At 36.0% G+C, this 27,058-nt stretch overlaps 1 protein-coding gene and 1 long non-coding RNA gene across 4 annotated transcripts; one reads left to right on the plus strand and one right to left on the minus strand.

The window, feature by feature from the left end:
- The first annotated feature begins 7,388 nt into the window (after positions 1-7,388).
- LOC122141093 lies at positions 7,389-18,407 on the plus strand. Its single transcript, XR_006157540.1, has 3 exons — positions 7,389-7,514; positions 7,740-7,886; positions 18,271-18,407. It is a non-coding gene; the product is annotated as an uncharacterized LOC122141093 (long non-coding RNA).
- map3k7 (mitogen-activated protein kinase kinase kinase 7) lies at positions 8,964-26,193 on the minus strand. Of its 3 annotated transcripts, none has more exons than XM_042747128.1 (17): positions 25,387-26,193; positions 25,089-25,199; positions 24,908-24,973; positions 24,717-24,762; positions 23,454-23,592; positions 21,809-21,933; positions 20,156-20,284; positions 19,941-20,071; positions 19,759-19,840; positions 18,538-18,644; positions 18,311-18,461; positions 17,592-17,672; positions 13,629-13,696; positions 12,640-12,703; positions 12,000-12,061; positions 11,390-11,505; positions 8,964-10,871 (listed from the first exon to the last, which is right to left on the minus strand). In XM_042747128.1, exons 1-17 carry the CDS (start codon positions 25,471-25,473, stop codon positions 10,691-10,693), a joined length of 1,746 nt encoding a protein of 581 aa, XP_042603062.1. In that variant the 5' UTR covers positions 25,474-26,193; the 3' UTR covers positions 8,964-10,690. The 3 variants fall into 3 exon arrangements, with proteins under 3 accessions (XP_042603062.1, XP_042603064.1, XP_042603063.1); XM_042747130.1 differs by having other exon boundaries at positions 25,677-26,192; XM_042747129.1 differs by lacking the exon at positions 17,592-17,672 and having other exon boundaries at positions 25,387-26,192.
- Positions 26,194-27,058: the final 865 nt, after the last annotated feature.

A 27,058-nucleotide genomic window follows, 5' to 3' on the forward strand; every position in this document is an offset into this window, starting at 1 on the left:
GGTTTTGAACTACAGTAGGTGTTCAAAACCAAATACTGTACAAAACATCAAACCTGATTAAATAAATAAAAAAACACAGCTCCCCTCGATAATGTATCTTATGTTATCAAAGAGGGCTGTGCATTCTGATCTTTTTTTAGTCCCTATTAATGCAATATTATTATTATTATTATTAACAACAACAAGTTATACTGATTGTTTTAAACAACTAAGTACTTGCAGCTAGAGTGCTGAGATGACGCTGTGTAAGCAGCCTAGCTGGGGAACACAGCTCCTAATTCCAGTATGCTTTGTGCAAAAGAGAGCTTCAGCTGAAAATATTCTTATTTCTAGTATAGAATCCATCCCCTGGGGAACATGCATGTAATTATAAATTATCTAGCAGCCACAGACAGTTAATTTGTTGTTCTTATTTTATAATTCAGGGTTCAAGCGTATACAAGAAACAGTACAGTAGATAGACAGTCATAGTAAATCTGCATTTCTAAAATATAGAAATGTATTAAATAAACAAATTGTGCAACTTTTGACTATGAAATATGTGAACCTAGCCTAGTTATCAAGTTACCCTTTTCTTTCCACCTTAAGAACAGCATCTAATATCACAGTTATTTTAGTGATTCACATGCAAAATAATTTAAATCTCGCACACTGTTCCAGTTTATATGCATATAAAACATTCTCATTTGGCTTTTACTGAAGGATCAGAACAGTCATTTATGGTGTTGACTGTTGCACAAGAAACATTCACAAGGACTCAATGTCCACATATGAAAAGCCAAGGAGTTCAAGAGGCATTCCTGCTCTTGCTGATCTTTCCCTGTGGTCTTCTCCCAGGGGCCCCACCGCGCCGTCGGATTGAGTGATTTAAGGCAAAGTCATGGGACTTCTGATTCCCACCACCATTCTAGTAGACAAACAGACAGGTAGATAGATAGGGAGAACAAGTGAGATATAAAATAGACTTTGCATTTTGGACAGGACCTTTCAATTTACTAACTAACCTACAAATGAGAGAAAGCGGCCCCACTGCAGCTCAAACAAACAAAAAGCCCTAAAACTTCCCTCTGCAATTACCACTTCAACACATTGTCATATCTAAGGCTTAAACAGAGCACTTGAGGAATGGATTTCTCTGAACCTCGTTCAGCAAGACAGCAGACAAGTACTGACAAGTATATGTATGTATATATAGGTTAGAAAGTATCTTCATACATGCATACATATACAATTTTAAATAGTGGTTTTCTCTTTGAATCGATTTTAAAATGTAATTTATTCCTGTGATGCAAAGTTGAATTTTCAGCTCATATCATTACTCCTGACTTCAGTGTCACATGATCCTTCAGAAATCATTCTGATATGCTGATTAAGAAACATATCTTATTATTATCAATGTTGAAAACAGTTGTGCTGCTTCATTGTTTTTTTCCAGGATTCTTTGAAGAATATAAAGTTCATATATATATATATATATATATATATATATATATATATATATATATATATATATATATATATATATACATATTTTTATGGTTATGTACAATCCATATAACACAGTCCTGCTCCTGGAGCACCAACACAACTGCTTAGAAGTTTTTTAGTAATCCTAAAGAACATATTTAGGTGTTTCAAGTTGGTTTAATTTGCATCAAAGCTAAACTTTGACTTATTACACCATGTATAACAGCTTAAAGCTATTTATTATGTCTTCATCAGAGTTCTGAACTGTATACTGGAAAAGAAAAAAATATGAAAATTGCTAAACAGCTCCACAAAAATTGCCAAATAAATGATTTTATTGTTCTTGGTTGAAGTTCATCGAAGCATCAGCGCAATATCAGACGACATGTCAAATCCCGCAAGCTGCCGAAAGGTATGAGTCATAACAGTAAGGACTGGTGTAAAATCAAAACAGGCCCCCTGAACCAGTCGAATGCACAACAGTCGGCCACACTTGATGACTCATTTCGGAGGAGATTAATTAACTTTGCGGTCGCTGCAGTGCAACAAGGTGCCATCCATATACTGGCTCACTAAGGTGCGAGGCAAGCTCCGACAGAGGCACAAAGACGTAAACTCAGCCGTGTACTCAGAGGCCAGCCAACGTTGCATTTCAAGCCAAATGCTTTGATTACGTCAATTGCTGCTTCCCCAGCAGAGCCTCGGGGAGCAGGCTAACCGCCATTCACAACACAGACACCACACAGATACAGCTCAGGTTACCTACAGGACAGGTAACACTTCCCCCCTGAGAATGCTGCACACCTCTCTGCACACAAGACGGTACACTTTCACCCACACACTCACTCATACATACTCATGCAGGCGTAAAGATGAATAAAAGAGAGTGTACTTGCTTTATAACTTAAAGACATATTCATAACATTGTATTATTGAGATAAATGCTTGTTAAAAGGATAATTCATCCAAAATTTACTCAATTTTTGTTTTTTACCTTTACAACCCATATGACTGAGAATTTTTGAAGAATATCTTGGCCACTCTTTTCAATGAAGACTAAGTTTGTAGCTGCAAAATAGCCACAAAAGTAAAATAAAATGGATTCATATGCACTATTTTCTGAATCTTCACAAGTCATACAATAGTTTTGTGAGATATGTAATGAATCATTAACTGGATATCTTGATCTCTGCCTCAGTTCTTATTGGCATGTTCATAAAAGAAGTAATGATGTCTAATTTATTAAAAACAATTTTTTTTTTTTTTTAGTCAGATCCTTTGAATAACTAGTCTGACTGATTTGTTCAATTCAGTCCTTGAGTTTAACTCCTTGCAGTATTTTATTATTATTTATACACCATTATAGTATTTACTAAATTAGCTTTTATTTTTATATTTTTAAGATTTAATTTTAATTTTAGTTCAGTTTTGGTCATTTTAGTTCGTGCTTTTGTCATATATTAGTTTATTTTAATATTTATATTTGAATTTGAATATTTTACTTTGTCATTTCAGTACTCCAACTTAAACTTATTTCAGTTTTATATTTATATTTTATTTAATCTTTATTTCAATTACACTTTACAATTACAATTTTTAATAGTTTTTTTAGTTAACAGAAACAACACTGACTCACCAACTTGATCAGGTTTCAGTGGTTAACAGCTTACTAGAAGGAAAAAATTATTATAATAATTATCATAACTTTTAAGACACTTTTATGGTGCTTTTATGTTTGTTTTGAAGCTTTAAAGCCTCAGTCCCCATTCATTGTGACTGCATGGAAACCAGCGACCAGCACATTATTGAAAAATTTCAGAAGAAAGCGAAGAAAGAGGTTTGGAACTACATGAGGCTGAGTGAATGATGAGAGAACCTTCATATTTGGTTGAACTAATCTTTTAAGCTCCATTTTTGTCGGACCTCTTCTTAAAATTTTGGACAGAAAGTTGTTACTCAGCAGACCATCTCCAGACATTCAGATGAAAGACAGAACTTTTACATTTGATAGGTTGTTATTGTACATTTGTCAGCTGAGGATAAGTGTGGGTGTTAGTGCATGTATATGTGTGGGTGGTTAAAGGTTGTTTTAGAGTTCAAACCCGAGCCAAACCAATAGTTTTGTTCTTGGCAATAGAAACACTGCATTTTTTTTGATCAGCCACATCTTGTACTGAGAGCAAACCAGTCAAACAATAACAGCACTGTGTTTACAGCCTATTTACCGTAGTGATGAAAAGTGAGAGTATATGAAAAAGGAAACGACAGTTGTAGCACATGTATCAGTGATGAATCATAAAAAAACCCTTTGAAATATTCTTAAGGAGAACACTTTCAAAATGTGTTCACTTGTGTAAAATAGACTTATTAGATAACAGATCGGCATTCTATAAATAATTACAGCATATGAGTGTACTAAGATCAGCATAACAATAGATCTAATCCATTTGTACACATAAAACTTTGTACACCCATATGATGTGCAGAGACAGAGTTGTACAGGCTGGCCATTGAAGCAAATCCTTTTTGCAGTTTATAAAACAAGAATCTGTAAACTAAACTGCCTTTGCTCTGAAAGCTGAAAGCACAAGCATATCTGTGTCTAAATACACTAAATGTCTATAATTGATGAGTTAGCACATGAAGAACCACAGGAATTAGCACTGATGTTGAAAACAAAGCTTAAAAAAAACATCTCACCACAGAGGCATGTGAGAGCGTTGCTGTTCAGAGGTGTTGTTGTGATTCCGCTGACACCCTACGAGCTGTGGCAATTATCAATCCTACCCTCAATCTCAAATTAAAAATATCAAAGCTTCTACCACAGCAAACATGTTCCTTTAAAAAGTTAGAGGTCCTTGAGATTGTATAAGTGCATAAATGATCACCCTGTTTGCTCATAATGCCTGAAGATGTTAAGACTACGTATACGAGATCCTGTAATGCACTCAAGCTATCATTTTTCCCCATGTGGTCTGTTTTCCACTGTGTTCTAGTGACTGTGTGCATTCAGCCCCTGTTAGCTGGATCAAACGGATGAAATCCTGTACATCCAGACTCTCTAATTAGATTTCTGTAGATGAGCAGCTACAGTTCGCTCTCTGGGCCACGTCTGACTGAAACGAAACAAACAGGGTGTGCGAGATGACTCATCAGTTTTAAAGCTGAGAGTCTGAAGCTCCTGTGCTGTGCAGGGAGATGTTCATCACTCCACACGCTCAAAGCCATTACCTTTCCACCCACGCCGTGTCACCCACACACACAGGCGATCACAACAATAGCTGGTTGTGGTTTGTCTCTCCATCTCTCTCTCACAGTCATTTTATCTTTCGATCATTTAGATTCTATCTCACCTACATTTTCCTCCACTGGATTTAAGGTTTTGAAGAAGAAAACATCCATGATGATCTTCATTTCTTGTGTATTTACTGTTTAGCATAGTTCCGTAGTCATCTGCTTCTCTAATCTGAGTCCAGTAAAATGGGACTTTTCACTGTTTGCATCACTGTGGCTGTCTGTGTTTGAGCATTTCAAACAAGCATTTCATTAGTGGTGGGGATTTTTCAAAGACTTTCTGCAGGTTTTTATGCCGGAGGATGGCAACAAGTGGTTGCTTTTATGAGTGAGTCATTTGAATCATTCACTCAACCAATTTGTTTTATAATACTGATTCTTTCCGGGATGAAACAAGTGACTGTTTGAAACAAGTTACTGTTTTTTGTTTCTGAGAGAGAGTTTCATATTTCATTGAATCATTAACTCAACCGATTCTTTCAAACACAGATTTATTCAGGAATTAAACAAATGACTGGCTTTATGAGTAACTCATTGAATTAATTGCCCAACCCAATCGTTCAATAACATTTGAACTATGAGTGAGTCATTTGAATCATTCAGTCAACAGATTTGCTTTATAATACTGATTCTTTCAGAGATGAAACAAGAGAGAGAGAGTAAGTTTCATTAAATCCTTAACTCAACCGATTCTTTCAAACACAGATTTATTTAGGAATTAAACACATGACTGGTGTTATTTAATTGAGTCAACCATTTCAAGTACTGATTCATTAAGGAATGAAAAACAAATGACTGCTGGTGCATCCTAAATCATGCAGTGTCCGAGTAGGTAATACATTTGAATTTGCACTTACTTTGTGACTGTTAAAAAAGTATGTTCTATATAGTGTGAATATGAGAAGTATGCATGAAATTCAGACGTATTACATCCTCCATGTTGTTACTATCACATAACCTGCTTCACTGCCATTCATTTTTCCTCTCCAACAGCCTCATGGGATAGTAAAGTATCCAACAAATTACCGCCTTTATGAGTGACTCATTGAATCAGTTACTCAACTGATTTGTTCATTTGCAAATTCACTGAGCAACAAAACTACCTTTATGACTAACTTTATGAATGAGTCATTTGAATCAGCCAAACAATTCATTCAGCTGAAATTCTAGTACTATGTATTTCTCACGACAGTTAATTCAGTTTGACTTCTTTTAGAACTATATTCATGAAAGAAAAAGCACATAAAGTAACTGCTAATATTGTTTCTAAAAAGTTGCTCAATATTATTTTTTTTTTTCGTTTTAATAAAGACAATTTTACAGCACTCTTATACTTGTAGCTCAGTATTGTTCTTCACTGTCAGTCTTTCAAAGTGCCTTTTACAAGCACAAGGTCACATATATTACACTGAGGAAACTGTGTCACACAGAAAGAGCCAAATAGCTCCAACCAAACCGATCCTTAATGTTCAAATATTTGTTGTCTTGTACTTGAAGAAACTGGGAATATGTAAATTATGAAGTGAAACCTGCTTAGTATGGTTTATAAGCCACAGGCTCCATCAAATCAATGACAGGGACTCAACAGTTTCAACAACTGCAATGTGTGAAAATGACACTGTTAAAATTGGGCCGTCATCTCACATCTTAAACGTGCTGATTTGAGTGAGAGGGAACATGTAACCCTTTAAATAGATCTAAAGCATTGTATCAGCATACATAAACCATTTACTTCAGAGACATTATGTACCAGAAGATCATTTTAATGTTCTCCATCCTTTAGGTGCTGGAGGAAAAAAAGCAAATCAAAGACCTCAGACTGGTGCACCAGCAGCAGTAAGATCTCTTTGTCTCCTCTGAAGGGTCTCGGTGGAGCTGTGCTCGCAAGCATGCGAAGAATCGCCCATAGCCACATTTGAAAAGGGCTGGCCAGGGAATCACTCTGATTAATGAAATAAGTTATCTGGAACACTGTGGAATTTATAGACTGATATACAGATATTATGACCCAAATTCTGGCCATTACTAAAAACTGCAACCACCTCTACCATTCCTAGCCTATTTCCAGGCAGTTACCATGGTTACAGGGAGAGAAAGAGAGGGGGAGAGGATGAGAAAGAGAGAGATCTAATACAAATTTCAGAGAAACTTTGTCACCACCAAAAAAAAAAAAAAAAAAAAAAAAAAAAAAAAAAAAAAAAAAAAAAAAAAAAAAAAAAAGATTGATGATGCGTTAAAAATGACAGCATTTCCAAGCAACGCCACTAATAAAGCATGCAAGACATAAAAAACAAAAACGAAACAACACTTTGCTGTCTGAGGAATAGCTATTAACAACTCGTATGATTTTATTGCATCAGTTTCTAACTCACAATTGATTCACAAACTGTAACCCGGTACATAAAGACACAGAAATGCCACGACCGCCCTGCAGTTTCTGTTCCTAATGACCTCACCGAAGCCCAGGGTTCCTCCGGTCACCCTAAACCCTCCATAGTCTTGTTTGTCATTTCTCGCCATTGCACTGAACAACAAAAAACAAAAGGCCAGGATGACAGCATCTCATCCGACGGCCCCTAAACAATACCCTCAGTCCCTTTCTCAACCTCCTGAACACTTAACACTGGCCAAAGAAGATACAACACCCCATACTTCACCAAAGGAGAGAGAAATGACATCATGTGGACTGAATGAGTTTGATTCAAGTCATTCCAACCTCAAGCACATGGCGTGACAACAACTGTACTGTGCAGGTATCATTTAAACCTAATTCGCACAATACTTGTTATTCTAGGCTGTAATACACACCATCTCCCTAAAGTTTCTTTATATGAAGAGATTGGCTAGTTCTTTTGCTAATGATATTGTTTTAATTTACTACTTCTTTAACTTAAGAAATTAAGGTTCAGTTGTTTTTGAAAAAAAAAATACTTGATGTACGTTGTTGTTTATCATTGTCGTGTGTGTATGTGTTTTAGTCAGCACCGGTCTCATCAGCATCGCACCGGTTTCCTTTGTTTGAGACAGAAAGGGTTTGCGGATGAAGAGAAATGGCTTAAGCTCTATCAGCCTCTTCTGGTTGAAAGAAGCATTACATCGTCAAAACATGAAAGGAATATTCCAAGGTAAACTCAATCGACGGAAAAGTGTTGATTACAAGAAATGCACAATAAATAATTTCCACTTGTCCTTCCTTTTCCTTTAAATAATGTCACATTCTCGGCTACAGTAAGTGGCACTGAAAAAATACAAGACCGTGATAAAATACAATTCACACACTTTCGAAAGTAAAGCACAAGACATTAACTATATTCAATTTAACACGATTTTAATGTGAAAAAAATCTTTTACTAACATTCTTTGTGTGAAATTACAATTTTACTTAAAGGGCCAGTTCACCATAAATGAAAACTCCGTCATCAACTGTTGCTGGTCCTCATACTATGGAAGTCAATGGCTACCATCAACTGTTTTGTTGTAATCTTTTGTGTTCTACAGACCAAAAGAAATTCATACAGGTTTGGAACAACTTGAGGTTTATTAAACTATGACAGACTTTATATTTTTTTGGCTGAACTCCCTCTTTAATTACCATGACATTGTAACTATCAATCCTAAAATGACCCTAAAATATTTTAACAGCTTTATAGTGCGAATAATACACAAGTTTTAACCGAAGAATTATAGTGCTTTATAAAACCTTTACATTTATGCATTTAAATCCTCTAAATTATTATTATTATTTTTTTTTTTTTTGTGAGTGTGGTTATGAACTTAAAGGAATAGTTCACCCAAAAATGAAAATGTTGTCATCATTCACTTACCCTCATGCTGTTCCAAATCTGTATGTTTCTTTCTTATGTTGAACACAGAAGATATTTTGAAGAACAGTTGTTGGTCCCCATTGACTTCCATTGTAGGGAAATAAATACTATGGAAGTTGACGGGGACCATCAACAAAATATCTTCTATATTCATATTTTAAATGATTAAATTATCTTGTATATTTACAACTATTAAATGGAATTTAAGGAGCATCCCGCCATTCTTAATGACACCTCTAATGAAAGATTATAAAACCCAGTTGCTGATACAATGTGATAATAGTGTACATATGATGTGCAAAGAGAATGTTTGTGAACAGCATCCTGTTTATAAAAATGTTGAAGTGCAGACCAGAAACAGCACAGACAGTCCCGAGGCATGTTTACCTGTTTGATTTATTTCAAGATGCGACCTTCACCTGTGTATTCCCGTTCCCAACAGCTTAAGAAATCAGACATCTTATTTACAGCACATAGTACAGAAACTTATAATTAACATTGAACTCCAAGAAAGAGAGAAAAAAAAAAAAAAAAACACTTCACTGTTAAACAAAAAGATTTGCAGTGAACTCACTTGAAGATCTTGAACATCCAAATGTGACTTTACCCTGCTCAAGATTTTCACGGTAAAGTGAGCATTCCTCGAGAACCATGACAGCGGGATTGTGCAAAAATGTGGGTTGAGTTGTGCTAGGGGCAATAAAGTAAACAAAGTGTTCATCTAAAAGGAATTCAAACCTAATGTAACAATCCGGCTCGGATTTCTCTTAAATGAAGTATAGTGATGTAAAATTAGTGGTAAGAACTAGGAACTGAACTAAAAGGAACCAGAGTGCCCTTATCATAATTTCAAGATGTCTGCAGCATATTGACAAGATCATTCAGACCAGACCACAATCTGGCCACCCTCGATTTCATTCATGTTGCCTTCGCAAGCCTTTTAAAACTCTCACTCACATTTCTAAACTCCTAATTGCATTAAGCGTGCCATGTGTGAGCGGTCTCGTTGCCATAAAGCAACAAAACAAGTCAAGTAAAATGCAAGCGATTCAACTCCAAGGCATCACGTGAACTAAAAATACATAAATCAAGCTCAGAGAAAGAGCGTCTTTCCCACACTTGCGACAAAAACTATGAAGCGGATCTCTGAAAACCCTGGTTAAATTACCATACACAGTTAGATAAAGCAAAGAAACACAAGAATACTGAAGTCATGATTAAAATGTTTCACATACACTCAAGTCCATTTGTTTTTCGTTCTCTGGTTTTCAAACGGGATGTCAAAGGAAGCGGATTACAAACGCAGTTTTCTTGTGAGGCCGCACATACACACAGATCGTCCCTTGTTTGTCCATAAACACAAGGTCGACATGCAAGGCATATGTAAGATACATCCCCCGATTTTAATTGATACATTTTATAACACTTTTTTTTTTTTTTTTTTTTTGCATAAAAAGGGGTTAAAATGAAAGTACACGCAAAGTTAATGCAACGAAATATAAATCTAAATTTAAAATGATATAATTAGCTTTTGTATGTAACTTTGCTTTCACATTCTCAAGGACCAACACCTAATCGAGGGGAACGAGGCAACCCCCACAGGGAATTCTGGGATGTTTGAGGAAGGGGGAAAACGTGTCATTCCAAAGACCTCATTTTACATCCTCCTTTTAAACAGCTCTATACTCAAAAGCCCTCTTTTGAAAATAAAACGTGTTTGCTGGCTCGTTTAGACTTGTAGATCTCTGAAGAACTGCGTGTTTGTCAGCGGCCAACAGTCTTTGTTTTACACCCACCTGGCTTTAATTGTGGCCCTGCTATTGCATATCCTGCTGGAATCATGGGTACATGCAACGCAGCATGCACAGGGAAATGACCCATGGTCGCTTGAACTGTGGAGCACATTTCATACAGTTACCATCTTCACAGGTTTCATGGGTGCATAAGGGCATGGGCGGCCAGGGTGGGGTGCTTAAACAGGCAGATTTTAGGGGTTTCTGGGCCAAACTATAGATAAACCACCCCGATGTTTGGATTGGGGAGGATAAAATAACGGGGACTGTGATTATAGAGTCTGTCTAGCTCTGTTTCATAATGAAAGGGGTTCATGAGGTGCCCTTTCTCTTTTGCTGCTGTGCACGGATCAGCTCCAGTTGCTTCTTGCACTGCTGGTAGTAGGTAGACAGGCTCTTGTTCTCCTCTAGGAGCTTCTTGTGCTCCTGAGCGAGGCGACACGCGTTCTGCTGATCCTTCTCATCCTGGTCCAGCTCGTCTATCAGCTCTTTCCTGTAGAGATGTACATTAGAGAAGACTTTGGTATCTAGTTTATACTGGAATTGTTGTTTTCGTATCTGTAGTACAGGCTAAATTCTGCTTTACCATACACCATTTAACAGTAACTAATAGAGTTTGAACAACAACTGTTGCAATGACCATAACTCTAGAACCATAAATTCTAGCTGCAATATTAGAATTTGTATCAAAAATTTAGAAATTTCTCTGATATATGGAATAATTATTTATATACTATTAAAGTTTATATTAAAAAAAAATATTTTTCAATTTTCACTTTACTTTTAATTTATTTTTAGTAATTTTTGTGTACATTTGTACAGATTCTTGTTACTATTTAGGTTTACTTTTATTTAGCTATTTGTTTCCCATTAATAATTTCAGTGCTCAAGTCAAACATTTATATTTTAATTATTAAGAAATGTGTTTAATAGTTTTAGTTAACAGGTAAAGGATCACAGGTTCATATTGTACACACTAATGACTTGAGTTGATTGGGATTCCTCACTTACTTCCTCTGTATGAGAAGAGCGATCTCTGTCTGCACCTTCAGGTACTCCTGTGCCATCTTACAGTGCTGCTCAAACACTGCCATTGATTCTTTGGAGTTTGGACACGGGGCTAGAGGCTGCAAACAAACACAGATTCATTCATCAAATGTCACTGCTTTTGGCTAATTAATCTGAAATGCAAAAGTGATATTTATACCAGTCATGGCCTGAACTCCAAAAATCTCAATTAGCTGCTATGCATTTATAACTGAACTACACCATATAAATAGTATTAAAACTATAACCCAGACTTGATTCAATTAGAGGGCTGTTTTTACATCTGAGGGATACCACAGCACCATCCAGACCACAGATATTGACTAAACAGTTTCTATGTGTGTGCAGTCATACTTCACAATTAGTGATGCACCAAAATGAAAATTCTTGTCGGAAAATCAAAATGTCAATTTTGGACAGACTGGGATGAAAACTGAATCAGAAAATGTTACATTTTAATATGTAGTATTTCATAATTTTACATTTTAGCCTTTTTTTTGGAGGCCAAATCCTGTATATCATATCATTCACATTTATAATGTTCTCTCTGATACCTCAACCTAGAAGTGTGTACCTGTAACTGATGGTCCAGGGTCAGGTAGGCCATGGGGATGGAGTTATCTGAGCCATTGGTGTCTACAAGAATGAGAAAACATCAGAAAACCATGAACTGAGGACAGAAGATCTGATTTATTCCATTTGGTTATTTATAATATTTGGACCTGAAGTAGATCTGAAGCAGCCCCCCTACGCAACATAAGTGTTTTTTAGTTTGTTGTGTAACCCTGATAGTAAATACACTGGTAATCCGCAGAAACAGAGAGTGAGAGTTCAGCAATAAATAGCAGAGTCTCATCTCAGTCCAGGACTGCGACTGTCAGACAGAAAAGCGCCTTAAATCATTGATGACGCTTACGTAACGTCTGCCGCTCTGCCTGAGCCATTTACTGTCACTGATACTGATTTACACACACAAACACAGAGGACGTGAACTTTGAGGACACACTGAGGGAACACAAGCAGCGTGCTCGTAATTATCTTTACAAAATGTCACAATCTGCAATGATGTAATTTCAAATGTGCAGAAAACTGTCATAAAATAATGTATCAACTATAATCCCAGCTGATTGCCAGTTATTAAACATTTATACAATCCATTTTTAAATGTAGATGTCTGTGTTTGATGCTTAGGAGCAAAACTATAGACTCTGTACCTGTCCTGTCTGGTGTAATCATCCTCACACTGGGACTGGATGATCTGCTGTTGTTCCTACTATCCTGTAATTGGTCAAACAATATGTCAGCTATATATATATATATATATATATATATATATATATATATATATATATATATATATATATATATATATATATATATATATATATATATATATATATATATATATATATATATATATATATATATATATATATATATATATTTTATATTAAACTAGAAAACAGTTATTTTAAATTGTAAAATATTTCACAACTACAATTTTTACAGTAATATTTTACAAAATATTTTTGGTAAAATAAATACAGCCTTGCTGAGCTTAAAACATTTTAAAAGCATTAAAATGCATTATCTACAGCAGGGGTGTCAAACTCAATTCCTGGAGCGCCGGAGCCCTGCAGAATTTAGATTCAACCCTAATTAACCACACCTGATCCAGCTAATAAAGTCCTTCAGGCTAATTTGAAAACTACATGGTATGTGTGTTGGAGCTGGGTTGGAACAAAACTGGAATTGAGTTTGACATCCCTCATCTACAGTGTATTATTACTAGTACAAAGTTATGTTTACATATGAATGGAATTCACCCATCCAGAAAAAAAGCACATGAAAATGCAGCACTTAAATAAAAAATAAGTAAATAAATATTGAAAGATGAGAGGAACTCAACCATCAACTGCCTAAAGTTTGGATGAACTCTACTGTTTTCCCAAGAGCACTGAGGATAAGTGTGAAGGAAGAGAGCTAGATAATGTTAGGATTTAACCGTTCGAAAGCCCCCTGCCTTTTTTTTTTATTTGATAGACTATTGTATCCTCCCAGTGCATAATCAGATGTGAGAGTAAAGACATGGAACAGCGTCTAGTTACCCGGCTGTTAAAATGCTATTGTAAAGATGGCATCTAAACTCTTCCCAGTTCCATAAACATTGCATCACTGGAAGTGTAAAATTGAAGCATCCTACCTGACTGGACTCCGTACCAATGGCAGGAAGGTCCTGCACTGAACTGCGTCTATGAGGCTCACAGGTTGCTGCAAAAAGAGATGGAAGAAAGAGAAAGGACAGAAAAGAGGAATCTGATAAGTCTTATTTGTAGCGCATGAGCTCTCGCCCCAGGGCTGGAGCAAGAGGGATGTGACACTCAGACAGCTGCACTGATTAAATTCCCAACTCACTACCATGACAGCATCTCCTCTAACATGGCCTTCACGTGACCAAACCCCTCACAAGGCCATCCCAACAAAACACACACAAACACACCCCCTACCCCAAAATCAGCAGACCACACCTACAGAATCACACTGCAGTTTGGCCTGCACTGATTGGACAGCTCCTATCATTGAGTGATGATTTATTTTTTGGTTTGGAAGTTAATAAGTTTGTATTTATAGAACATGAAGCAGCAATGATGATAGGAGCTGTACTCTCAATCATGCCTATTAGAAGATTACACAAGTTTACTAAAGCCTATAAACAAAAACAAACAAATCTCATTGTAGGCAAACTATAATTCAGGTAGAGCATCTAGAATAGTGCCCGCAGAAATGAAATACAATCATTAACGATGGACTGTGTCTTACTAAATATGATTTACGGAAAAATACATGATGCAAATGTTTAGGAGGAATATTCCGGGTTAAAAACAACTGAAGCTCCACAAACATCTGTGGCAGGTTGACGAATTAAAAAAAAAATCATGCTGCAGTGTAAGGAAACAATGAAGTAAATCATATTTAAAATAGAAACCATTCACGGTTTTAAAAGTTTAACCATAGTCTTACAAGTTAGCATAAGACAGGTGTGACAATCGTTACTAACCTGATCTATGCAAAGTTGCATCCAACCTTTCAACTAAAGTCATGTCAACCTTAAAAAGGTAAACCCTGTCAATATTCTCCCAATGAGACAATGAAGGAAAGTGATTTAATAATTTGTAAAGCAAAACTCCACCCAAAGCAAATATGTAGACAATTTTACAGATCGTTTCTTTACTCCTAAATATAATTATATATATATATATATATATATATATATATATATATATATATATATATATATATATATATATATATATATATATATATATAAAATAAAATGATTTAACTAAAACAAAAACAAACAAACAAAAAAATTAAGTTGTATGTGTGTTATATTTATATAAGGCATGTGCATCTTCATAACTGAGGGCGATATGATACACATCGCGATGCATAGCCAATGATACAATAAAGATACATACGAAGCAGCTATCAATGTGATGCAATACGATTCACCCCTATTACGATGCAGGGCGATCCCATCCGATTTGAATTAATGCAATTCAATGAAATACGATGCAATGGAAAAAAATATGATGCTATGCAATTCAATACAGTATAGAGAGTTCGCTTTTATTTCTTTGGTTCAGATAGACAGAAAATCATCAATTAAGTGCCTACTGACGCCTCAGTCTCTGTAGGGTTGTGATACGTCATATTCATATAGCAGCAGTGGTGATGAGAGAATGCATTTGAAAAACAGTTTCGAGAGAATTCAATCTACATATATAATATTGATAAATTAATGGTTACTTTTTAAATAATAACAGCATTGCACATCTACTACTAATTATATATATATATATATATATAATATTGAGAATATATATATATATATATATATATATATATATATATATATATATATATATATATATATATATATATATATATATATATAAATAAATAAACCGTATTTACCATTGCAAATATGTTAGAAACTATGCATTGTGATACAAATGCCAACTTCTATCCGATGCACGATCTTTTAAATTGATGCATCGCACCACTAACTTTTATGCCGATGTGAATTGGTGAATCTATATATATATATATAAAAATATTAAGCCAATAAAAACAATAACTTAAAAAAATACTAAAAAGGCTGCCAGGTTCTGCATGGCATTGCTTGTAAGATCATCACTTTAAAATGCATTTTAATACCTAAAACAAAGAATTAAAATGATTGTCTGTATTCATCAGATACTGCTGATAGGCCCCAATTTGCATTTAATCAGTAATATTGCTTTTATATAAATGTAATCTATCTTAAGCATTGATATCAGCTCACTGAAGAACTCAATTAAAAAATAAAATGTAATAATGGCAGAAAACAATTAATACTCTTTATGAATGAATATGCCTCTTTAAACACTTATTATTAATAATGATTGTCACTGATGAGGTCAATTCCATGTCAAAATGATTATGAGAATAACAAAAATGATTGACAGGTTGAGAGCTTGCATGCAGGAGGGATACAATTCTGATGCAAATCAGATTTTCTCATTGTTACACCAAATTAATAACCTCTTCCATCATGCAACTCCTACTTTTTTCCCACTCTGCAATCCTTCAATGTCCCCATTTCCTTCAGCTTTATTAGGGATGAAGAAGATAATAATAGCGATGACCCTCAATGTGAAGTAGATTTATCACAACTACATCCACCGAATTAATGAACGTTTATGGAGTGTGTATGGAGGAGGGAAGAACAAGAAACAGAGCATTTGGCGATATCTTTTCTGCAGGCGAGACAAGGGCGAGCTAGTGTACGACCACTGAGAGAGAGAGAGAAACACACACAAACACGCACGCTGGCTGATCACCGCCTACAAAGCCAAACAGGAAGACTGAGGCAGCCAATCAATCCACATCCCCATCTCCACTCTCATTCACCACACATGCTGATCAAATAAATCACTTTAAATCACTGCTTATGGGATTTTCTTGATTTGAAAATGAATAAATATATAGCATTAACAAGGTGCCTCTTGTGGTAAGAGGCAGAAGCAGTCATGAGGATGGGGTGTGAAAATCATTGCCCGCAGTTCACTATAATCAAAAAGAGCAAAGAGAGTGAGAGAAAGAATGAAGAGATTGGAATGGTTGTTACTCCAGGATCACTATACGCCATCAAATCTGACACAAAAAAATACTTGTCGGAAAGATTAGCTGGATATGAGATCAATATAGAAAATGTAAAGATTGCTTTTGGATTTAAATACAAAGACACAAAGAATAAAACACTAATCTAATAATCATTTAGAGCATGGGTCATGAAACCGTTTTGACTGTCATTTTTAATTGATCATCACTGGAATTATTTCCCAGCATGCACAAATCAAGGCAATTAGTTCTGTATCATTTACGCCACACTTTCTGAGTCATCAATTTCTAGTCATTTGTGATGACTGCATACAGATTTAAAATTTAGGATAAATTTTTACAGAGACTGCACTCACAGAAGGGCTTTTCACACTTAAGTTAATTCTAGGTTATTCTAAAACCTAAACAAAAACCTGGGACATCTTTCTTCATGTTTCACACTGCTCATAATTCACCCAAGGTTACCAATTCATCCTGAATATTCATAAACTGATGTTTGACACCACACACTCCTAAAACCTGTGTTTTAACAATCTTATTTGCTTTTTTTGCAGTATCTGTGTCAGTCAATTGATGCATTTTCCATCACCATTTGACATTTTGTAATTATATTATTTTAAATAATGAAGTACCAAATGGTACTGCACAACCTTACTTGGAAGATTTTTTTTGTTTTTCAGATCAACTGGAGCATATGGCTTCAATACGGTTTAAACTAACCATAAGGTTATATGACCCCCGATCAAGAATTTCTACCACAGTAGTAATTATGCATTACTGCGACATGCATCTTCATAGCACAAATGCATGTGTTTGCAAGTGTTTGGATAATGATCATACGTTAATGTTCTTTGTCATCTTTTTCTACTCTTTTCCACCAAGTCAGAGTGATGAGGGATATGAGACATTCTGGAGTAACAACCAATGCGGACTTGTGCGTCACAGTGACGCCCTTCTCTGATTAGAAGCTGTTTGCTGGGAGCGCCTGGACTCCCGGTACCTGTGACGATGATCTTGGGAATGTCCAGAATGGTGCCATGTGATGCCGTTTTACGGTGACCTCGCTTAAATTGTGGACGTGCTGCAAAAACACACATACAGACACGCGCATGTAGCGACGAACACAGGCATGCAGACAATGTGTGTACTGAGACAGAGAAAGGGTGGTGCAGACAGCAAGGCAGACTGGGTAAGAGATGTCACTCCATTCTTCAGCTGCATTAGAACATACATGCAACACATATACAAACACGCACACAAAGCACATACATCCGTGCAGAGGCTGGAAGCCTGCAGGAACGAGTGACTGCAGAAAGACAGATCAAAGGAGGAATGGAGACGCCATGCAGCTCTTTGTTTCTGATGTGTGTTTGGGCGCACTGGCTGAGATCAGCGGTACACCGGGTACTAGTGTATGCACTATTCAGCCAGTGCAAATACAGAAAAGTGAGGTCAATGTCTAAAAAAAGGACATTGTTAGTGGTGTGTGTTCTTTGTTAACATATTAACCTGAGAACAAAATTCATAACAGGAATAGAAAGGTGTGGAGTTCATATCGATATATCAATATTTGTGTCTACTGCAAAAGAGAAAAAACTCCACATTAATAAATCAATGGTAAATAAAACTGACTTGTATGCATGAACTGTAAAATGTCATTGTCTCTTAATGAATTTCAGGCAAGGAATGCAGCTTTAGCATTGAGGAGGCAAATGTTACCTGCGGGAGCAAAGGGCAATCTGTGCTCCAGTTCGGAGAGATCGGTGCTCATTCGTTTGCTGTCGGAGGAAGCCAAACAATGTGGTCTGCCAGAAAGACTCTCTACACTGCCCCCTCTGGAGAGAGGGTGACCGGGCCTTAACGGGTCGACCTGAAACATACACAAATACCGATTCAACTTCTGAGCTTTCCAAGTGAACACTGCCTTTGTGTGGTTATGTAGTTACCTTTGATTTATATGGGAACTTGATGGTGTCATTGCTGCCAGGGGAGTTGGTGTGCTCCATGTTGATATCGTTCTTGTTGCTGGTACATGTGTAGTCCATATATGAGCCTGGATCAGAGAGATGTGTTATTTAAATTTACTTTAACTTCAGTACCCTTCTAAAATGATTAAAAACAACAACAAACCTATATACAGTTCACTGCGAAAAAGTTTTGGGGCGGTAAGAATGGATTTTTACATTTTGTTGAAAGTAGTCTCTTAGGCTTTATTTGAAAAAAAAAAAAAAAATACAGTAAAAATATTGTGAAATGTGACCCTGGACCACGAAACCAGTCATAAGTAGCACTGGTATATCTGTAGCAATAGCCAACAATACACTGTCTGGGGTAAAATTATTGATTTTTCTTTTATGCCAAAATTCATTAGGATATTAAGTAAAGATCATGTTCCATGAAGATATTTAGTAAATTTCCTACCATAAATATATCAAAACTTAATTTTTAATTAGTAATATGCATTGCTAAGAACTTAATTTGGACAACTTTAAACACGTTTTTCTCAATATTTGGATTTTTTTGCAGCCTCAGATTCCAGACTTTCAAATATTTTTATCTTGGTCAAATATTGCCCTATCCTAACAAACCATACATCAATGGAAAGCTTATTTATTCAGTGGATGATTTAAATCTGGATTTAAAAACAAAACTGACCCTTATGACCGGTTTTGTGGTCCAGGGTCACAAATATTATTACAATTTGAAATAACTTTTCTATTTTAATATATTTAAAACTTTATTTCAGCAGCCATTACTCTAGTCTTTAGTGTCACACTGACCTTCAGAAATCATTCTTATATGCTAATTTGGTGCTCTAAAAAAATATCCTACCACATTTGAGTTGTGCTACTTAATAGAAAACAGTTGTGTGCCTTAATATTTTTGTGAAAACTTATATGTTTGGAATGTAACAAAATAACAGCATTTATTTGAAAAAAATAATTTGTAACAATGTAAAAGCTTTTTACGGTTCCATTTGATCAATTTATTGCATTCTGGCTGAATAAATTCAATTTTCTATTAAAAATAACTTACTGACCTCAAACTTTTTTATGGTAGTGTAACAGTCTGGAAGAATTTAGTCAAAGCATCTAAACCATTTGTTTTCTCACCCACACAGCCATGAACAAGTATTTATTATTCAAACCTATTATGTTATTCTGTACCTGTGCTGGTGGCAGAGTTACTCTGGCCTTCATCTGAATACTGATAAGGGTACTGAAGAGGCTCTTCTGATCCTGGGAAATACTAGAGGGGGGAAAGAGGGATCAGTCTGAATAATAAGATGCAGAATAGACAGTCAGGAACACTGGGATGTTTGCCAAGCATGCTGGCAGTGTGGTGTTACCCTCATAAGGTGGCTCATAATCTTCACTATCTCCTCCATGGAAGGCCGCTGCGATGGGTCTTTGGACCAGCAACGAGTCATCAGACTCTCTATGGGCTTCGGTAGGTTCTCAATGAGAGGTGGACGTGTGCCTACAGAAAGAAAGAAAGATTCTGAAACTTCTAATCTTGAACCAAAAGACAAAGAGTCTCAGATGGGGCAAACGTAACACTTACCACGGTGCACAGCCCACATGATGCGGAAAGCAGGGCCACCGATTTCATCAAAGGGCTTCCGGCGTGTGATCACCTCCCAGAGAATAATACCCCAACTGAACACATCACACTTCTCACTGTAGTTACTGCCTGCAGCACAATCATACAGATAGCAATCACATTTACATGCTCTTAATTTCCTGATTTAGGTCCACATTTTATGTAAGCCTTTATTCTAAAAAAAATATTTACAAGCTTCAAAGCTATTGGGTATTCCTGTGATTACTTAACCTCAAAAAGTTTCATGAGAAAGAATGATTTTTGTATTATTATTATTATTATTAACTTTTAAAAAATTTTATAATGCTTAAATAAAGGATTACATTGATATGGATGAGTTAACTTCGTACAGTAAGTTATTTGTATGACTTGCACTACTGTACAAAGGTTTGGGACCACCAATTTCTTTTTTCTTTTTACACTTAAATTCAGTAAGGATGCATTTCTTGAGTCAAAAGTGACAGTAAAGATAATTATAATGTTACAAAAGATGAGTATAAATCTTACCAAACCCCACTCAACTGCATTATCCATCAACCACACAATGTGTGCACCAATACTTAAAGAATATACACCAATACTTAAAGATGAACAATGATATTTCTACATATTTTATTTTATGTTTTTTTTGGTGACCCATATATTAGTGCTTTTCTGTAATAGATGAACAACACACATTTCCTTACATTTATCACATTTTCGATTTTCAAGAATAATAGATGTACATGCACTCCCCCCAATAGAATAATAGATGTTAAGTACAGTAAAATGTAGAACTAAAAGTATTTTTTAAGGAGTCTGGCTCCTTTGGTAAATAATTATTTTTTAAGGAGTCTGGCTCCTTTGGTAAATAATTAATTATTGTATGGTAGGGTTGACATTTGCATCGAACTTCCCAAAATATTATTCATGCAAATGGTACCATACAACAAAGAATGAAAGATATTTCCCATAAGCTCATTTTCTGCCATCCTGGGTGGGGGAGCCTTCATCTTGTCTGCCTTTTTTGAACAGATGAGCTAATTTCCTCTCATGCTGCCCTGGAGAGCCTTAATTGCTGCTCTTATTATTCTTAAATTACAGCGCCTCGTGCTAGTATGTCTTTAGCTGCCTTGCTCTAGTCTTCTGATAATACTGTTGTCAGTGCAGCAAATGAGCAGTGCTGCGTCTCCTCTGCTGGCATTGCTAGTGGAGTAATAACATGGGATTTTTGCTCCTCCCCAAACAAACAAGATAACAACCTGCTCCTAATTGATGTTTCCTCCGACCCCCCTGACAGCCAAATGCCCCTGAATGTGTTTGGTAAAATTTAAACCCATTACCAGTTGATTGCGAAAGCATGCATTAAATTATAATGGTTTCATCCATCATCTAGACCAGGAACGTCCACCAACTCTGGTTTTGGGGAAATATTTGTATGAGTAACAGTGAAGACTGAAATGGCCTATGAGAAGTCAATTAATGAGAAACAGGAAAAAAAAGTGAAAAGGAGAACGAGTTTTGCCATTAAAATCATCTGAGAAAAAAAAAAATCAAAAAGAGCCGATTTATAAGCCAATGGCTGTACAAAACTGAAAAGTTTTTGGGATTTGGGATTCAGTTCCTGAATCTTGCCTTCAAACACCTCTGGGGCCATCCAGGCAGCGCTTCCCTTGTTATTAGTCATGTGTGTCTGGATGTCACATGCTGTCCCGAAGTCACAGATCTTCAGCACAGTACCTCCAGCAACCAGGAGCAGACTAGGAGCAAAAAAACATATACAAAAGATGTAAACAGAGATATCTCCAGGAAGAAGACAGACATGTAGCGAACTCACAGAGAGCATTTTTAGGCATCATGGGAATACCATGGCAAAAGTGGTCTCAGATAAATTCACCAAATTATGACAAATTCTGCAACTTTTTTTTTTTTTTTGCGTATTAGTCTATTCAGTTGTGTGCATTCCCATTCATTGCAATGCCAGTTGCAATAAAGTGTGCAACCTGATTACTAACATCTTTATTTCCTGGCATTGTTAATATTGTTGGCTTTTATATTATACATTTCTTGCAATTCCCCTTATATGTTAATTGCTTTGAAAAAAATCAGTATTTATCATTAACTGAATACATACCTTCTAGTTCAAATGTTTGGGGTTGGTTAGATTTTTTTTTGTTTATGAAAGAAACCTCTTAAAAGATGCTCACCACAGCTGAATTTATTTGATCAAACACACAGTAAAAAGAGTAGTTCTGTGAATTATAAATACAACTTAAAATAATTGTTTTGTTTGAATATATACTTAAAATGTAAATTTTTGTTTCTGTTATTCTTGTGGTTTTCAGCATTTATTACCCCAATCATCAGCATCACATGATCCTTCAGAAACCTTCTATTATGCTAATTTGTGCTCAAACATTTTTTTTTTTATCTCAGTTGACCAGAAAGTAAAAAAAAGAAAAATAAAAATAAAATAAAATAATAATATTAAATTGTTCTCACCCCAAACTTTCCAGCATGCAAAAAAAGATTAACCACATATTTTTAAAATACACTTCAATTAGAAACGGCTACAATATTTTGAGTAGAAATGGAGGTATACAGATGGCAGTTAACAAGTCACCAACTGCGCTTTAGTCCTATTAAATGCAGTTTAAGCACTTCTGAACGGTTCATGGGGGGTTGATGCCAGCTTTAGTGAGCTGTAATATATCAAATGTTAGTAATAACCCAGTTCTTCCCGAGAACTTCATTCTCAGTGTCTGGGAGAGAAGCCAGCTGACCATTTCCATGGTGTGCTGCCAGGGCTTTTTACAAACAGAGCCTCATAAATAACCAGCCCTGGCCTGGACAACACCATACGCTGCCATGATGTAAGTAATGCAGCGTAAGACTCCAGAACATAAACCCTCTGACACCTGGACTGGACAGCATTTATGATTAATGGCTGCCCTGAATGATCCAGTAACTTTTCCATCACAGTAAAAAAAAAAAACAAAGAAAAACACATCAACACATGTAGAGTGAAAACAAATGGTCTGTTTACACCTGGTATTAATCTCAGGTGATTTGATCACAAGTGGTCAGGCAAGACTCAATGTAATCAGGTGTGTTTAAGACCCTTGAATAATAGCAAAAACAAATCTTTATGAACATGTAGACCATCCACAACGAGAACAGACTGTAACAAGCATACAGGTGAGGAGAAAAAGGTATTTTCAGTGTTTTCCACTGACATGAGGCAAGACTGTAATGAGAGAGAAATAATGGAGGTGCATACTTGGGAGGTTTGAGGTCCCTGTGAATGAGAGCCTTTGGTTTCATGCCATGGAGATAAGAGACCCCCTGAGAACACTGCAGGCACCAGCTCATGGCGTGAGATGCAGTGTAGTGAGGAAGGGGCTCTGCACCGTGCAGCACTGATAACACAGAATAGTCATAAACACAAGCACACATACACACTAAAACATTCACTCAATCAGTTGTGGTACAGCCTCATGTGCTTGGACGCTGAGAAGAACTTTAGCAGTTGCTATTACTATAGGCCCAGGTTTGGGGAACAAATTCAAAACAACCATTTTTGAAATATTTAGGTAAAGGACATGTAAAACTGTACCTCAAAAAATACTGCATAACAGAATCTCTTGTGATTCTTTGAGCATGTATGCAAATTTGTATATAAACGCCAAAGAGTATTTGGCACATTACTGCAAATGAATTCTACAACATAAACTAATTATGATCTGACTTGTCCAAGTACAAAACTTGACGCAAAGCTTTTAATTTTACTTACTCCCTTTATGTACCTTTAAAAGGCGAACATAATATGGCAGCCAAAAAAACCCTTCAAAAATAGCAAGCATGATTTTTAATAACCCCCTAGAGGGACCCAAACCCCTGACTCTACAATTCATAAATTTGGGGTCGGTTCTTGCTTTTGGAAGAAGTCTCTCATGCTCACCATGGCTGCATTTATTAAAAATACAGTAAAAATTGTAATATTGTGAAATATTATTACAATTTAAAAAAACTTTATATTTTAAAATGTATTTTATTTCTTCCATGACAAGGCTGAATATTCAGCAGTAATTTCTCCAGTCTTCAGTGTCACATAATCCTTCAGAAATCTTTCTAATATGCTGATTTGGAGCTCAAGAAATATTTCTTATTATTACCAATGTTGAAAACAGTTGTGTTGCTTAATATGTTTGTAGAGAATGTTATACAATGTTTTACAGATTATTTGATGAATATAAATTTCAAAGACACAGCATTTATTTATGATAATTTTTTATAATTGTTACTTTTGATCAATTTAATTCATAAATATTTAAAAAACCTTATTAACTCCAAACTTTTGAATGGTAGGGTACTTATAGGCAAATATTGATTTTTTTTTTCCCCTGTTGATTCACAAAAGATTTTAGATATTTACTACCCTTCTAGCTGATTTTGATATAAAATAATTCTGTGCATGTTTTCAAAAGATCTTGTAATGCTACTTTGTGAATAAAATGTTGCAAATAACTTACTAAAAACTTACCATTATACAATGAACCCCCCTCTGCATATTCCATCACCAGACATACCTGCAGTAAAAGATCAGCAACCTTGTTTCAAGTTTCTTTTCACAAGAACAATATATATTGTTTGACTATAGCAAACACTTCATCATCAAGTTTCATGATCTCATGATCAAAATCTACTAATTCACAATATGTTGTAGAGACTTACGGGTTTCCTACAGGAACCATACAGCTTCACGATGTTGGGATGATTTACACGGGATAACTGGCGAACCTGGAGAAGAGAGAATATAGAACACCCAATCAATTGCTTTTTTTTTTTTTTTTAATAAAAATAGACCAAATGTCTGTTTACTAACGTGAACAAGTGAAACAGAATATGATAGTACCTCAACAAAAAAGGCATTTCTCTCCAATTCACTCTCTATAGTCTTGATGGCCACATCTCTACCTTTCCACTTGGCCTTGGACACAACACCAAATGCCCCTCTGCCCACCACCTACACAACACACATGTAAGAGAACATTACACTGAATGAAAGCACATTCACAACATCACAGCAGGGCAGAACATTTCAAAACATGTTCCACTGATAGTATTAGCTATCGAGGGAGCGTTTGCAGGACATTTCCACGCTCCTGTCAGTGTGTTCATTAACTTTATCACCTGTTTATCATTACACTCACCTCTTCCACATAAATATCAGCATTATAGTCTATCTCCTCAAACGGGTACACAGGTGTTTCCAGCATTTCGGCGGAGAACATTGACATCGCTAGCTCGTTAGCCAGCTAATCATTAATACACAAACAGACTTTACCGTCCTAAAACTCTTCAGACTTCCCAACCGAACGGTTTCAGAATAAAAACGGAAGCTGGGGAGCCTCTTCCCTCGACACGGTCTGCATTACGCAGATATACGTGTATGATAAGTCACTTTAAAAACTTGTTTAGCGGCTAACGTTAATGAGCTAACCTGCCAATCTAATCCGTTAGCCAGGCGGCTAAGAGGCTCCGAACCAGATTAAAGTATGTCAGACATGCCAAACGACGGAAAATTGTTGTCATTCAGAGGTGGGGAATACGCCCTTGGGTCTCTGTGAAGTACACGTAAGGGTATCCCATCGATATAAAAGCGCCGGCTGTTGAGTGTTAGCGCTAGGCCGCTTCTTGGCTCGCGCTGGGGCGGTCGATGGATCTCTCCTCCGCGCAGCGCTCACTCCACACTGCCGCTGCCGCTCCGCACATCGGCCTTTCTATGTACCCGATGATACCGCTCGATAAAACCTGCTTTTACGTGTCCCGTTAACCAGGACAAAACCATCCGAGCCATCGGACGCGGGACTACAACTTCACAGCTCTCGCGCCTCCATGGGCTCGTTTGTTTTCTTGTTTTCTGCGGGGGTTGTTCAGGCTCCAGGAAGTGTGCGCTCTCTTGTATTTTCCCCCCTCTAGTCCATGCCAACTGAAACGTCTCCAAGATTGGAGTCAAACAAGGCCTGCTATCAAAATATATAGACTTTTCAGTGACGATGTAGTTGTCTTTTTTATATAATTTAGATGCCCTGATATTTCAAGATAGATTACAACATAATATATACAATTAAGACACAAAAGTGCAAAACAATTAAATAAACAGCAAAACTTGAGTAAAAGAGTTGCTTCTTTACTGAACCAGGTAACATCATGCACGGAGGCCTACAAAAAATAAATACATTTCTTATTTAAGCAATACATATCTTACGTTGAACTTCTCGAGTATCTGGGACAAAACGGGGAATGTATATATTTATTAATCTGTGCAGCATTCACCTTTGTAGAATTGACTTACATGAAGGAATACATTTCCAAACTGATTTTCAACTCCATTGTCATCACAGCACATAAGACAATTTAAACGATATATAAAATAATGTTACAGAGATTAAATGTCAGGGTTGTGATAGAAAAATATGCATAATTACTTGTAATTATAGTAGAAATATAAAAAACTATCAAAGCATGTGTGACGTGAAATCATAGCAGGTGAAATGTGGAAAAAGCTAACTATTTCCAGATATACAGTATATATATATATATATATATATATAGATATATATATATATATATATATATATATATATATATATATATATATTTTTTTTTTTTTTTTTTTATTTTTTTTTCATTTTTAACAAAAGCACAATATAAACAAAATATACAAACACAACAACTGTGTTTCAACACCATAGAAAAACCACATCCATAAGATGTTATGCATTACAAAATATCTGAAAAGGAGTGTGATGAAGTAAAGGCTTATTATTTTCCCCATCCCATATACAACTAACAGTGTAACAACCACATTTCTAACAGTGT

This window comes from Cyprinus carpio, chromosome B20, assembly GCF_018340385.1.
Source record: "Cyprinus carpio isolate SPL01 chromosome B20, ASM1834038v1, whole genome shotgun sequence".
NCBI classification, from domain to species: domain Eukaryota; kingdom Metazoa; phylum Chordata; class Actinopteri; order Cypriniformes; family Cyprinidae; genus Cyprinus; species Cyprinus carpio.